We start from the raw sequence: 16323 nt of genomic DNA, 5'->3' as shown, positions 1-16323 counted from the left end.
CTTCGTAATGATAGCAGTGGGGGTTGCTCATTTTTAGGTGTTTCCAAAATTTGGTGGCTCTTTTTTGGCTAGTAATTATTAATGGGTATTGGCCTAGTTCTCTCTCTCCCTCCGAGCCTCCCTCTCCCTCCGAGCCTCCCTCTCCCTCCGAGCCTCCCTCTCCCTCCGAGCCTCCCTCTCCCTCCGAGTGTGTGTGTCTCTCTGAGTCTATCTCTCCCTGTGACTAACGTACTGTTTGTGACACAGGAAGGAAGGACGATCGGAACATAGTCCACGATTCAATGCACTGGATGGCGGAGTAGATCGGAGGAGCTTCCTGGGTTGGTATGAGCTGGACGAGGACAAGCTGCCTCGGTGAGTGCTGATCCCACTCATTCATTCCAATTAGATGGTGAGCTGTTGCGGTTAGAAACAGTGACAGAAAGTCTCAAGTTCCTACAACGGCCTCTTGCGCATCCCCGATTTAATCGCTCCACCATTGGCGGCTGGGCCCTGAGCTCTGGAATTCCCTCCCTAAACCTTGTCGCCTCTCTCTTTTCCTTTAAGATGCTCTCAATTTTCCCTCTAAGCCGTGCAGCAATGGGAAAGGTCCCACGTAAGTCGCTCACCAGCTTCCTCATTGTAAATACCGCGCACGGGCAGAAATTTAAAGGGACCACGCATTAAAGGGGACAGGCCGCGCAGAACAAAAGGTAGCTCACAGGGAACATTGGACACTCCTTAAAACCTACCTCTTTGACCAAGCTTTTGGTCATCTGTCCTAATCTTGGTTAGCAAAGCATATGGGATCTTGGGCTTCATAAATAGAGGTATTGAGTACAAAAGTAGAGAAGTTATGCTGAACCTTTATGAAGCTCTGGTTCGGCCACAACTGGAGTATTGCGTCCAGTTCTGGTCACCACACTTTAGGAAGGATGTGAAGGCCCTTGAGAGGGGTACAGAGGAGATTTACCAGAATGGTTCCGGGGATGGGGGGATCTTAGCTACAAGGACAGGTTGGAGAAGCTGGATTTGTTTTCATTAGAGCAAAGGAGGTTGAGGGGTGATTTGATCGAGGTGTACAAGATTATGACGGGTTTGGATAGGCTAGACGAGGAAAGGCTGTTCCCACTAGTTGATGGTACAAGGACTAGGGGACACAGAGTTAAGGTTTTGGGCAAGAAATACAGGGGGGGGATGTGAGGAGAAACGTTTTTACGCAGCGAGTGGTGAGGACCTGGAATTCGCTGCCAACGGAAGTGGTGAAAGCGGAGACGCTCAATGTTTTCGAGGGAAGCCTGGATAGGCACTAGTAGGAAATAAACTTGCAGGGCTACAGGGAATAGAGCGGGGGAATGGGACTGACTGGATTGCTCTACAGAGAGCCAGCACGGACTCAATGGGCCGAATGGCCTCCTTCTGTGCCGTATGACTCTATGGGCTGGATTTTGTCAATGGGGACGTGATGGAGGCGGGACTCCCACTTTTTGGGTTGTAGTCCCGCCTCCATCGATTTGTGGCCAACCCACGCGATTTTCCCTTGATTGACCTTGTTAAGCCCGCCCAGCGGGCTCAGCAGGCCGGTTACAGGTGACGTCAGGGCTTGACATTTCATCAAGAGCTTTTGACAGATGAAATATCAGTGTTTGACAGCTCTGTGAAGCTGTCAAACACTGACAATCTGTCTTCTAACTTGAGTCCTTCTCCACAGACTCAGTTAGAAATCTCTCCAGAACAGAAAGCTGAATGCTGCAACTTTTGACAGCTCGCGGCCATTCTGCTTTCTGTGCCGGTGAGATGAGGGACTCCCGAGACCTGAAGGAAGGAAGCTTGCATTAGTAAGTAAAGGTAAGTAAAACTTATTTAAACACTTTACACATACCAAACACACTTACCTCTGCACTAATGCACCCATCACTCACCTGAACACCGGACATCTCGAACCCTCCAAGCCCTTCAGCCCGACGGTCCGCCTCGCTAACTTGGCGTGGTTTGGAGCCATCGGGCAGCTCACACTTCAGGGCTAAAAATAGGGATTAGGCCAAAAACTGCCGGTTAACTACCCTTCCCGCCTCGGGGAGGCGGCTCCCAGCACAGGTCGGGTACCCGCCTCCTGGGAAACGGGCATGGAGGCGGGTTGGGAGTGGGAAGGGTTCGTACCCCCCGATTCTGCAATTTTCCCCCCACTCCCGCCTCCAAACCCGCCTCCACGGAGCTTGGAAATTCGAGCCCTATGACTCTGACAGAGCAGCACTCCCTCAGCATTATGCTGGGAGTGTCAGCCTAGATTTTGTGCTCAAGTCTCTGGAGTGAGACGATGAACCCACAACCTTCTGCCTCAGAGGCGAGAGGTGCTGCCCACTGGGCCACGGCCGACAGCGCGAGCTAGCACCTTCACGAGAGGATGAGGAAAGAGAGAAAATGTTGAGGTTGCTAAAAGGTAAGAGATTGATAAATGGCGTGGGCGTCAAAAGCCACCGTAAGCTGCACTAAAATAGGAGGCGCAGTTGAGGCAGAAGATGATCAGGAATCCAAGTGAGCAGGGAAATGCCAAATGAAACTTGAAGCTGATGATGTGAAGTGTTGCTCGTTGGGAGAAAGATATATATATAAATATGGAATGAGCGCAGTAGAATTAACACGGAGGCACCTGGGAGTAATAGTAAGCTCATCACTGTTGGTATCTCGACATGTGGCAATACAATTTAACAAAGCGAATAGGCTTTTGGAATCAAACAGCCAGTACTGCAGGGTAATAGTCTCCAGAGGTTATGCTAAGACACCAATCGAATTCAACCGGCGGTCGGTGGTCAACACAGTTACAAAGAGGTCACGTCTTTATCAGTGAGGGTGCGGAGAAGAGCATCAAAAAAAAACAATCCCACGTCTAAATGGGATGAACGAGGAAGAAATCTTGACGGTCTCGAGGGAAGATCGAGAAGGGATCTCACCTGAAGATTAGAAAATATTAAATAAGGTGATTGCGGAATACTACTTCAAAGCATGCCAGTGAAACGGGCCAGAGGGCGTAATTTAAAAATGAGTGAAAAGTACATTTAAAGTAGATGTTAAAAAGAATTGATTTATTCAAAAAGTGATAATGGTCTTCCAGGTCAGAGGTCACTAGCCTTGAGGTAAAGGTCTTGCGTTTAGAATATGCCCGTGAGTCATATTCCAGATGTCACACAAGAAACATGAAGAAAATTGACCTGGAGCCTGAAATGAACAAGCAATTTATTGATCTGCAATTCAACTCTGATTGACCTAACCCTATGTTTACTTAACAGCATGCAGGCACGATGAGATGCAGCTCCACTTTCACTCAGTGATACATTGTGCCTGACATGTTATAATGCCCCTATCCTTATAAAAACAGCACATATAACTCACTGCGAGCAGCAACAAGGGAAATCAGCAAGTGCCGTGTCGTGTGGTGAAGGTCCAGCCTCTATCCATGCTGGTTTCACGGTTTAGCGGTGAGGGGGGGACACACCGCTTTAATGGCGCATGTTTCTGATGTTATTCCTAGGAATCCAATCGGAAGAACGGGAATCACTTCTCGGGGACTGCTGGGAAAGTGGGGACCGAACCACGCTGCTGATCCCATTGTCACGCGGTACGTAATGTAAGATTAGGATCACAGGCTCACACACAGATTACCCAACAGGGCTTTAGAAGTTGTAAGGCTTTTATTAAAGAGCTACAGTTTTAAAGCATAATCAGATATTACATATGGCTTAAGCTGAGTATAATAGACATACAATCCGTGACAGTAGGAGCGATCTACGACTCCCCGAATCGGAATGCCACGGATGGGGAGGCAGTACGGTGGTCTCGGATTGGGTGGATTCCTGTAGTCTGCTGCAGCGGTCACTTCTGTTGGGTCATCCCTCGAGCTGTTGGAGGTGTTAGGCCGTCAGCCACCTCCGAGGCTAAACTTGACCAAGGTGTTAGGCCGTAGCCACCTCGGGGAAGCCTTCGCCCCTGACTGCCTGATTTCCTCTCTCGGTCGTCTATATTTATAATTATTTCGGTGGGCTGGTAATCACCTGGTGTCAATCATTTGATCCCCATCCTATTGTCCAATCGTGAAGCGGGAGGCATCCCTCGCCGTCCCTTTCTGCACGGCTGACGAGGCCTCCCTCTTAATCTTTCTGAGGGATGTTTTGTTATGTTTCGTTAAGGACATTTTATGACTTTTCGGCTCCATTTTTGTCTATTTTCCCACCATCCTGTGATGTTTTGCATTTTACAATTCCCTTATCACTTCTATTTGTCTTTTGATGCTTGATATTCGACCTTGCTGGCATTTCTGCTCTCTGTTCCCGGCTGCATGCTGTCAGTCTCTGTTCTAAGGATTAAAACCCATCTTTGAATCGAACAGCTATTTCTTACATTAACTCGCAGACTGGCAGGTTCAACCTGTCTCATCAGTGCACGAACCTTTACCTCAGCCTGGCCCGGGCTGAGCTGTAGCCCGGGTCCTCGCAGTGAACGAATGAACCTGCATTTCTACAGCACCTTGGGATGTCCCAAAGCGTTTTACAGCCAATGAAGTACTTTTGAAGCGTAGTCACGGTTGTAATGTAGGAAACGCAGCAGTCAGTCTGCACACAGCAAGCTCCCACAAACAGCAATGAGATAATGACCCGATAATCTTTTTTTTTTAAATGTTGTTGGCTGAGGGATAACTCCTGCTTTTCTTCAAAATTGTGGCTGTGGAGTCTTTCACATCCCAGGGGTCGGTTCTAGGACCACTGCTTTTCTTGATATATATTAATGATTTGGACTTGGGTGTACAGGGCACAATTTCAAAATTTGCAGATGACACAAAACTTGGAAGTATAGTGAACAGTGAGGAGAGTGATAGACTTCAAGAGGACATAGACAGGCTGGTGAAATGGGCGGACACGTGACAGATAAAATTTAACGCAGAAAAGTGGAAGTGATACATTTTGGTAGAAAGAATGAGGAGAGGCAATATAAACTAAATGGTACAATCCTGAAGGGGGTGCATGAACAGAAAGACCTGGGGGTACATGTGCACAAATCGTTGAAGGTGGCAGGGCAGGTTGAGAAAGTGGTTAAAAAAGCTTACGGGATCCTGGGCTTCATAAATAGAGGTATAGGGTACAAAAGCAAGGAAGTTATGATGAACCGAGTGTGGCATCAAGGAGCCCTAGTAAATCTGAAGCCAATGGGAATCGGGGGGGAAACGCTCCACTGGCTGGAGTCATACCTAGCACAAAGGAAGATGGTTGTGGTGGTTGAAGGTTGCAGGAGTTCCTCAGGGCAGTGTCCTAGGCCCAACCATCTTCAGCTGCTTCATCAATGACCTTCCCTCCAACATAAGGTCAGAAATGGGGATGTTCGCTGATGACTGCACAGTGTTCAGTTCCATTCATAACTCCTCAGATAATGAAGCAGTCCATGCCCGCATGCAACAAGACCTGGATGATGTTCAGGCTTGGGCTGATAAGTGGCAGGTAACATTTGCGCACAGAAGTGCCAGGCAATGACTATCTCCAACAAGCGAGAGTCTAACCACCTCCCCATGACCTTTAACGACATTAACATCGCTGAATCCCCCACCATCAGCATCCTGGGGGGGTCACCATTAACCAGAAACTTAACTGGACCAGACACATAAATACTGTGGCAACAAGAGCAGGTCAGAGGCTAGGTATTCTGCGGCGAGTGTCTCACCTCCTGACTTCCCAAAGCCTTTCCACCATCCACAAGGCACAAGTAAGGAATGTGATGGAATACTCTCCACTTGCCTGGATGAGTGCAGCTCCAACAACACTCAAGAAGCTCGACACCATCCAGGACAAAGCAGCCCGCTTGATTGGCACCCCATCCACCACCTTAAACATTCACTCCCTCCACCATCGGCGCACCGTGGCTGCAGTGTGCACCATCTACAAGATGCACTGCAGCAACTCCCAAACCCGCGACCTCTTCCACCTAGAAGGACAAGGGCAGCAGGCGCGTAGGAACACCACCACCTGCAAGTTCCCTCCAAGTCACACATTATCCTGACACAGAAGTATATTGCCAATCCTTCATCGTCGCTGGGTCAAAATCCTGGAACTCCCTCCCTAACAGCACTGTGGGAGTACCTTCACCACACGGACTGCAGCGGTTCAAGAAGGCGGCTCACCGCCACCTTCTCAAGGGCAGCTAGGGATGGGCAATAAATGCTGACCTTGCCGGTGACGCCCACATCCCATAAACAAATTTTTTTTTTGAAAAGAACCTTTATAAAACACTGGTTCGGCCTCAACTGGAGTATTGTGTCCAATTCTGGGCACCGCACTTTGGGACGGTTGTGAAGACCTTAGAGAGGGTGCAGAAAAGATTTACAAGAATGGTTCCAGGGATGAGGGACTTCAGTTACGTGGATAGACTGGAGAAGCTGGGGTTGTTCCCCTTAGAGCAGAGCAGGTTGAGAGGAGATTTGATAGAGGTGTTCAAAATCATGAGGGGTCTGGACAGAGTAGATAGAGAGAAACTGTTCCCATTGGCAGAAGGGTCGAGAACCAGAGGACACAGATTTAAGGTGATTGGCAAAAGAACCAAAGGCGACATGAGACAACATGGTTAGGATCTGGAATGCACTGCCTGAAAGGGTGGTGGAGGCAGACTCAATCACGGCTTTCAAAAGGGAGTTGGATAAGTACCTGAAGGAAAAAAATTTGCAGGGCTCCGGGGAAAGGGCGGGGGAGTGGGACTAGCTGGGGTGCTCTTGCAGAGAGCCAGCACGGGCTCGACGGGCCGAATGGCCTCCTGTGCTGTAAACATTCTATGATTCTACTCTTATCGAAACCCCTCGTAATCTTAAACAGGGTACAGTTTTTCATCTGATAGCTGACCTCTCTCTCCTTAACCTCCAACCTCGCTCTCTATGAACAGCTTTCTTTGTTTGATCAGTACAAATATGGTCGTTGTGACTCTCGATGTCCTGTTTCGTTGCCAACTGAGGGACGTTTTCCTTCTGCCTTGTAGGTGGAAGAGAGCGGGAAACGAGAAGATGATTCATGAGCTGTCCGGCAAACCCATCCTGCAGTTCGTGGCGATAAAGCGGAAGGATTGCGGGGAGTGGGCGATTCCCGGGGTGAGGGCAGCGTGACACTCGCGACGGACCCCATTATCTTGACGTACTCTGTCCCTTCACTCCCATTCCTGACATGTCTTCCTATCCCCTTCGGATCCATAAAAGGACGATAAAGAGCCATCCAGCCTAATCCCATGTTCCAGCTCTTGGTCCGTAGCCCTGTAGGTTACGGCACTTCAAGTGCATATCCAAGTACTTTTTAAATGTGACGAGGGTTTCTGCCTCTACCACCCTTTCAGGCAGTGAGTTCCAGACCCCCACCACCCTCTGGGTGAAAAAATTCTCCATAATATGGTAAGATTTAAGGTGGTCATGGAAAAGGACAGGGATGGGCCGGAAATAAAGGTTCTAAATTGGGGGAAGGCCGATTTTAATAGGATAAGGCAGGATCTGGCCAAAATGGACTGGGATCAGCTACTTGTAGGAAAATCCGCATCGGAGCAATGGGAGGCTTTCAGAGGGGAGATTGAGATCATACAATGGCAACATGTTCCCGTAAAGGTCAAGAGTGGTTCCAAAAACCACAGGGAACCGTGGATGTCAGGGGATATACGAGAATGGATTAGGAAAAAAAGGAGGGCTTTTGGCAGATACAAAAGGCTAAAGACGGAGGAAGCCCTAGAGGAGTACAAAAAGTGCAGGGGGATACTTAAAAAAAGAAATTAGGAGATCAAGGAGGGGCCATGAAATAACACTGGCGAGCAAAATAAAGGAAAATCCGAAGATGTTTTATAAGTATATTAAGGGTAAGAGGATAACTAGGGAAAAAATGGGGCCCATTAGGGACAAAAGTGGCAATCTGTGTGTGGAGCCGGAAGATGTAGGAGGGGTTCTAAATGAATTTTTTGCATCTGTTTTCACTATGGAGAAGGACGATGTAGACATAGAAATAGGGCGGGGGGGACTGTGATATGCTCGAACATATTAACATCGAGAGGGAGGAGGTATTGGCGGTTTTAGCTGGCCTAAAAATGGATAAATCCCCAGGCCCGGATGAAATGTATCCCAGGCTGCTGTGTGAGGCAAAGGAGGAGATTGCGGGGGCTCTAACACATATATTCAGGACCCCTCTGGCCACAGGGGATGTGCCAGAGGACTGGAGAACCGCTAATGTAGTACCATTATTCAAGAAGGGTAGTAGGGAAAAACCGGGGAACTACAGGCCAGTGAGCCTAACATCAGTGGTAGGAAAATTATTGGAAAAAATCCTGAGGGACAAAATTAGTCTCCACTTGGAGAGGCCAGGATTAATCAGGGATAGTCAACATGGCTTTGTCAAGGGAAGATCATGTCTGACTAATTTGATTGAATTTTTTGAGGGGGTGACTAGGTGTGTGGATGAGGGTAACGCAGTGGATGTGGTATACATGGATTTCAGTAAGGCCTTCGATAAAGTCCTGCACAGGAGACTGGTCAAGAAGGTAAGAGCCCATGGAATCCAGGGTGCCTTGGCACATTGGATACAAAACTGGCTTAGTGGCAGAAGGCAGAGGGTGATGGTCGAAGGTTGTTTTTGTGACTGGAAGCCTGTGGCCAGTGGGGTACCACAGGGATCGGTGCTGGGTCCCTTGCTGTTTGTGGTCTGCATTAATGACTTGGATATGAATGTAAAGGGTATGATCAGTAAGTTCGCGGATGATACAAAAATTGGTAGGGTGGTAAATAGCGAGGAGGGTAGCCTCAGTCTGCAGGACGATATAGATGGGTTGGTCAGATGGGCGGAACAGTGGCAAATGGAATTTAACCCGGAAAAGTGCGAGGTGATGCACTTTGGGGGGACTAACAAGGCAAGGGAATACACAATGAATGGAAAGACCCTAGGCAAGACGGAGGGTCAGAGGGATCTGGGTGTGCAAGTACATAGATCCCTGAAGGCGGCGGAACAGGTGGATAAGGTGGTAAAAAAGGCATATGGGATACTTGCCTTCATTAGCCGAGGCATAGAATATAAGAGCAAGGAGGTTATGATGGAGCTGTATAAAACACTGGTTAGGCCACAGCTGGAATACTGTGTGCAGTCCTGGTTGCCACACTACAGGAAGGATGTGATCGCGTTAGAGAGGGTACAGAGGAGGTTCACCAGGATGTTACCAGGGCTGGAGCGCTTCAGCTATGAAGAGAGACTGGGCAGATTGGGTTTGTTTTCCTTGGAGCAGAGGAGGCTGAGGGGGGACATGATTGAGGTGTACAAAATTATGAGGGGCATAGATAGGATGGATGCTGAGGAGCTTTTTCCCTTAGTAGAGGGGTCAATAACTAGGGGGCATAGATTCAAGGTAAAGGGCGGGAGGTTTAGAGGGGATTTGAGAGAACTTTTTCACCCAGAGGGTGGTTGGAGTCTGGAACTCACTGCCTGAAAGGGTTGTGGAGGCAGAAACCCTCACAACATTTAAGAAGCATTTGGATGAGCACTTGAAATGCCATAGCATACAAGGCTACGGGCCAAATGCTGGAATATGGGATTAGATTAGACAGGGCTTGATGGCCGGCGCGGACACGATGGGCCGAAGGGCCTCTATCCGTGCTGTATTACTCTGACTCTCCTCTAATCCTTCTCCCAATTACTTTAAGTCCATGTTGTTCTTTCCCCAGTATCCCGGATGCAGTGTCAGGCACCCATCTATTCTTAGGCTCCTGCCAAGCTTGGGTATCATGGGATACGGGCATACGCGATTTGATGGGTGGGAAAAGACTAGTTGCTCCATCAAGCCTGCGCCACGCACCATGGTGGCCAGAGCATGCTGACCAGACACTTCCTCTCCGCTCCGGGGTGGACTCTGTGGGATCCTATCGTGGTTTTTTCTTTTCTGAACTTGTTTTCCTCACGCTTCCAATTAGGAATCTTCACAAGAGATTCAGCCTTGGTAGTTGGCGGGGGTGGGGGGGTAGCCGAGCTTGCGGTCGCTAGGCTTGCCCCCCCCCCCCCCCAATCTCAAATAGTGAGTCAAGTCCACAGATAATGAGTGAAGCTTCTGAATGGTTTGCTGAGGAGGGATGCTGGGGGATCGCCCCTTTCTCCACACCGAGAGCTCCCAGTTAAGGTGCAGCACAAAGGAGTGATGGCACAGACCTCCCTCTACGTTACCCCGACCAATGTGCCCGCATCTTGCAATCCAGCATCCGCACTGAACGTTCCCTGATAGATTTTCTCCCCCCCAGATCTGGAGCCTCCAACTCATTGTGAATCTGGAGGCTCCACTTTGCATGTGGGGTGCGGACAGAGTAGAGAGAGAGAAACTGTTCCCATTTATTTCCCAATCTATTTTCCAATCCTGGCTCTTACTTAAGTGCCCTCGGGACATTTTACTATGTTAAAGGCGCTGTATAAATGTAAGTTGTTGTTGTGGTCCATTCTCACGGGTAACTCTAGCCCTGGAGCCAAAGGTACCGTCACCCTGGACAGTGAGGGCCACTCAGTTGTGGAGGGCCCACTGCTGTCTTCACCCAACCCTGGGCTGGACAGTGTGCTCTGGAGTGGCACCTCTGGCTGATAGATTTGCTCCCCCCACATCTGAAGCCTCCAACTCATTGGGGAGCGGGAGGGAGTGAATCTGGAGGTGCCACTTCGCACGAGGGGTCCGGACAGTAGAGAGAGAGAAACTTCCCATTGGCGGAAGGTTCGAGAACCAGAGGACACAGGTTCAAGGTGATTGGCTAAAGAACCAAAGGCCACATGAGGGAAAACCTTTTTACTCGGCGAGTGGTTAAGATCTGGAATGCACTGCCTGAAAGGGTGGTGGAGGCAGACTCAATCACAGCTTTCAAAAGGGCGTTGGATAAGTACCCGAAAGAAAAACATTTGTAGGGCTACGGGGAAAGGGCGGGGGAGTGAGACTAGCTGAAGTGCTCTTGCAGAGAGCCGGCACGGGCTCGATGGGCCGAATGGCCTTCTTCCATGCTGTAACCATTCTATGATATGAGCACCTGTCCCGCTGCACGCTCAGTGTAGATTAAAGCTGGCGTGGATACAGTGGCCACACTTTAAGGATTCAATTGACCTTTGCCCCTGAGCAGATTACAGAGAGAGATGCTCTCTTTGAGGAGCTGGTGTTTCTGAGCCCAGTTACCCCCCCCCCCCCAGGGTTGAAAGGTCACCCTCCGGCCCTGTTTTAATTGCCTCTCCCTCTCGTGGCAGGGAATGGTGGACGCTGGCGAGCTCGTGTCGACAACCCTGAAGCGCGAGTTCGGGGAAGAAGCCCTCAATTCTCTGACTGCCTCCGGCCCCGAGAAGGATCGCTTGAGGGGACTGTTCCAAACCATTTTCAGCAAGAAGAACGCCAGGCAGGTGAGCAGGTGGAGGGGGTGGATTCTTCTGTGTGTCCCTTCCCCCACCCCCCCCCCCCCCGCAACCCTCGCACGCTGGCGGCCGGACAGCTGGCCGATCTCTGCCCTGCATTGAGCCCTCAGCTCTGTGCCTTTCCTGTATTATTCCCCACAAATCCGGCTCCGTGTGGTTTCACTCGCCCAAAGAGGTCAGAGAGCAATTTTCCAGAAATGCCCCCTCTAATTGTCCTGAGTTTCTGACTAGTTTTCCGCCTCTCCCATGGGGATTCCATGGCTCCGGGTGGATCGAGAGTGTCTGTAGCATGATGCACAGGGCATTACAACTGTAATAAACAGGCTACAGCATCAGACAGCACAGAGGGAGGCCACTCAGCCCATCAAGCCTGTGCCGGTTCTTTGAAAGAGCTCCCCAATTAGTCCCGCTCCCCCTGCTCTTTTCCCGTAGTCCTGCAAATTTTCAAGTATTTAGAAGGAAGAATGAGGAGAGGCAATATTAGCGAAATGGTCCAATTTTAAAAGGGATGCAGGAAGAGAGAGACCTGGAGTTGTATGTACACTAGGGTGACCATACGTCCCCGTGTTCCAGGGACAGTCCCCGGATGAGGTACTGTGTCCCCAGACAAACAACATCCCCGGTTCATGAAACTTGTCCCCGAATAGACTAGTGCCATAGTCATTGGAGTACAGGTAGACTATCCTTTATCCGAACTTCCGAAAACCTCTAAAAACCGAAAGTTTTTTCATTCAGCGTAAGTTGTGCGCACGACATGACCAGAGTGGCGCACGACTTACGTTGAGCAGGGCAGAGGGTCACAGATTTCCCTCCTGGGTAGGAGATTGCAGGCCGAGCCGGGCAGTGTGAAGGAGGTACCGGGAGAGTGAACCCAACAATACAGCGGCCCGTCCAATATTCTTTTCTCCCTCCCTTCCCCCCCCCCCCCCCCGACCCGACCTGAACCGCGGCCCGTCCGATATTCTTTTCTACCCCGACCCCCGACCTGATTTGCGGGCCAGCTTAGTAGGAGTCAGCCGATATCTGGCTTTCCAGAGAAGCAGGAAGGGGAATGAGACACGGAACAGTCGCAAGAGGTAGCCTGAACTTTTAAAATTTATTTTAAATACAAATTTTCCAGTCTTATAATAATACTTTCTGAAATCCGAAAACCGAAACTCAGCTGGTCCCAAGGCTTTCGGATAAGGGATAGTGTACCTGTATTTGTATATCGTACCGTTAGACATAATCACAGTTACAGGTCAATGGACTGAGCAGTGTTGTATTATTTATAAACGGTGTCTGAATGCGCTTCAATAGTGTGACGTCACATCCGCGGTAATTATATGCACATTTGTTTTGCATTTGTAGTGTATCTGTGCAACTGTTAAAATATAGGCTGCTAAAAATGTGCCTCATTACGTTGCACAACCTACATTTTCCGTCCTGACTACTTTGCTGTGCTCCCACCCTGTGTGTCCCCAGATTCGGTTTCGAAAATATGGTCACCCGAATGTACACTAATCTTTGAAGGTGGCAGGACAAGTAGAGAAGGCTGTTATAAAAAGCATGTGGGATCCTAGGCTTTATAAATAAGAGTACAATAGCAAGGAGGTTATGCTGAACCTTTATGAAACACTGGTTAGGTCTGAGCTGGAGCATTGTGCCCAGTTCTGGGCACCACACTTTCGGAAGGATGTCAAGGCCTTGGAGAGGGCGCAGAGGAGATTTACCAGAGTGGTTCCAGGGATGAGGGACTTCAGTTATGTGGAGAGACTGGAGAAGCTGGAAGTGGGGTTGAGACCGAGGTGGATGTGGGGCGGGGCAAGTTAACCGTCGTCAGGAACCTTGGATTGGTTCAGTCCAGTTCACCCCATTTGTTTTTCCAAACGTTCTCTTCTAGGTGTTCGCAGGATACGTGGACGATCCTCGGAACACCGACAATGCTTGGGTCGAGACGGTAGCGGTCAATTTCCACGATGACACGGGTATGTGCGGGGGTGGGGGGGGAGGGGGAATAGGAGGAGGCAGAGGAGGGAAAAGATGAGGAAGAGGAGCAGATTCCTCTCCAACAACACAAAAAGAAAATACTGCAGATGCTGGAAATCTGAAATAAAAACAGAAAATGCTGGAGAAACTCAGCAGGTCAGGCAGCATCTGTGGAGGGAGAAACAGAGTTAACGTTTCAGGTCGATGACCCTTCGTCAGAACTGGAAAAAAGCAGGAAATGGAACAGATCTTTAAGCAAGTGTAGGGGCTGGGAAAGGGGGGAGGGGAGGAAAGAACAAAAGGGAAGGTCTGTGATAGGATGGAAGGTGGGAGAGATTGAGAGACATTCAAGGCAAGAGGAGATGGTAATGGGGCAGGTTAAGAAACAAAGGATGGCTCTAGATGGAGTGTGAATTGTGCTGGCAGAATGGAAGACAGCTGCCATGTGAGGGAGAAGAAAAAAAGACACAGACAAAAAGTGTGGATAAAAAAAATATATATATATAGGGGCCGAGGTTCTGATCTGAAATTGTTGAACTCGATGTTGAGTCCGGAAGGCTGTAAAGTGCTTAATCGAAAGATGAGGTGCTGTTCCTCTGCTGACTTTCCCTAGTGTAGTCACTGTGGGAATGTAGGGCGTAAAGCGCTTTGGGAGGTCCCGCGGTCGTGAGAGGCACTCCAGAAATGCAAGTTCTTTCTTTATAGGAACCAGTGGCAGAGAATCCAGTTCATAACCCTGGCAGTAACGTTACACCTCTTTCCAGGGGACAGTGTGGGACAGCTGGATCTACATGCGGGTGATGACGCTGGGCATGTCCAGTGGTCCGACATAGACCAGGACCTGAAGCTCTACGCCACCCACTCCCACTTCCTGAAGAGCGTTACTGAGCTGCGGGACGCCCACTGGTAGCGAAGGACGGTGAACCAGGTGCTCCAAGTGCATTAACTCCATGCGAAGTCTACAAACGATGAGGGCAATGGGAGAGGGCAGGATTGGGAGGGAGGGAGGGGGCGTGGGGACTGGGTGGAGGGTGTAATCCGGAACCCAGCCAGGCCTGTGTAATGAGTGGTCCATACAGAACGCTACCCCGATCGGTCGTTGTGTTTGGTCAGAGAGCACAGGCTGCGGGAACATCAGGTGAGATCAGGGCATGTACCCCACACACTGTCTCTCCACGTAGCGACAGCTACACCAGCCTTGTTGGAGGGTTACACGTAATCGGATGTTTTTCTTCCCCAATTTCAGGGGGAATTTCACTTCCCCTCCCCTCTCTTCACAGCATGTCCGCTGTGGTTCAGTGGGTAGCGCTCTCGCCTCTGAGTCAGAAGGTTGTGGGTTCAAGTCCCACTCCCGAGACTTCAGCACAAAAGTCTAGGCCGACACTCCAGTGCAGTGCTGAGGGAGTGCTGTACTGTCAGAGGTGCTGTCTTTCAGATGAGATGTTAAACCGAGGCCCCGTCTGCCCTCAGGTGGATGGAAAAGATCCCACGGCACTATTTCAAAGAAGAGCAGGGGAGTTCTCCCCGGTGTCCGGGCCAATATTTATCCCTCAATCAACATCACTAAAACAGATTATCTGGTCATTATCACATTGGCTGTAAAGCACTTTGGGACGTCCGGTGGTCGTGAAAGGTGATATATATGTGCAAGTCTTTTTCTTTCTTTCCTCCCCTCTAGCTTTCCCCTTTCCCCATCCCCTCACCTCTCCCCCTCGTCAATCCCTCCCCCGCTCCCCCTTCCTCCCCGCTCCCCATTCCTCTCTCCCTCGCCCCTCTTCTCCTCCCCCCTCTCCCTCCCATCTCCTCACCCCTCCTCCTCCCGTCTCGCCTCATCCTCCCCTCCCCTCCCCTCTCGCTCCGCGCTACCTCGCCCTCTCCCCTCAGTGTTAATGATGTTTCGGGGAAAATGTGAAAAGATTTGAAAGCGCCTCCTCTTCGCTGTCGAAGAATAGATGGTTAATCTTCCACTTAAGTCATTCAAAGCAAATATTTGAACTGTGTGAAAGGACAAATCATCCATTAAAGGATTTTCTGTGCCCTAACTCAGACTGCAGTGATTTGATTCCACACGGCCCCTCATCAAACGGCAGGTTCAAGTTGAGAGAAATTTTAATTGTGGTTCTTTCTGAAATGTTAATTTTGTTGGTCTAGTCTCTCACTTACTGAGTCAGCACCCACCTTCAGAAGGGAGAAAAGTACAATTATTGGGAGACACTTGGGGCTCAGTGCTTCACGCTGACATGCAAGCCGTGATCCTGACCAACGGTTCCTCCACAGACCCAATTCACGTACGGACCGGGGTCAAGCAAGGCTGTGTCATCGCACCAACGCTCTTCTCTATCTTCCTGGCCGCAATGCTCTATCTCACCCTCAGTAAGCTCCCCGCTGGAGTAGAGCTAATCTACAGAACAAACGGGAAACTGTTCAACCTCCATCGTCTCCAGTCCAGATCCAAGGTTGTCCCATCCTCTGTCTTCGAATTACAGTATGCAGACGACACTTGCGTCTGCGCACACTCGGAGGTCGAACTCCAAACCATCGTAAATACATTCACCGAAGCATACAAGAGCATAGGCCTTGCACTAAACATCCGTAAGACAAAGGTCCTCTACCAACCTGCCCCAACCACACAGTACTGCCACGCCGCCCCCCCCCCACCCGATTATCAAAATCCACGATGAGGCCTTGGACAACGTGGACCTCTTTCCATACCTCAGGAGCCTACTGTCAACAAGGGCAGACATCAATGATGAAGTCCAACACTGCCTTCAATGTGCCAGTGCAGCCTTCGGTCGCCTGAGGAAGAGTGTGTTTGAAGACCAGGACCTCAAACCCGGCACCAAGCTCATGGTCTACAAGCAGTAGTGATACCCACCCTCCTGTATGCCTCAGAGACATGGACCATGTACAGCAGGCACCTCAAAGCACTGGAGAGGTACCACCAACGCTGTCTCTGCAAGAT

At 49.9% G+C, this 16323-nt stretch overlaps 1 protein-coding gene across 1 annotated transcript; it reads left to right on the top strand.

Annotated features, from left to right (window-relative positions):
- Nucleotides 1–241: 241 nt before the first annotated feature.
- Nucleotides 242–15403, top strand: LOC147110328 (ADP-ribose pyrophosphatase-like; the record flags this gene model as incomplete). The annotated part of the gene is made up of 6 exons (XM_086002223.1): nt 242–354; nt 3509–3595; nt 6988–7096; nt 11232–11381; nt 13276–13360; nt 14126–15403. Coding segments are annotated over 6 exons (690 nt in total), but the record flags the coding sequence as incomplete, so codon positions are not given.
- Between the last annotated feature and the right edge of the window lie 920 nt (nt 15404–16323).

The sequence above is a fragment of the Somniosus microcephalus genome, chromosome 11 (genome assembly GCF_052327205.1).
Source record: "Somniosus microcephalus isolate GS21.2 chromosome 11, FLI_Smic_1.0, whole genome shotgun sequence".
Classification (NCBI taxonomy): Eukaryota; Metazoa; Chordata; class Chondrichthyes; order Squaliformes; family Somniosidae; genus Somniosus; species Somniosus microcephalus.
Note: the sequence above shows the minus strand (reverse complement) of the source record. Positions and strands in the feature narration are given on the sequence as shown.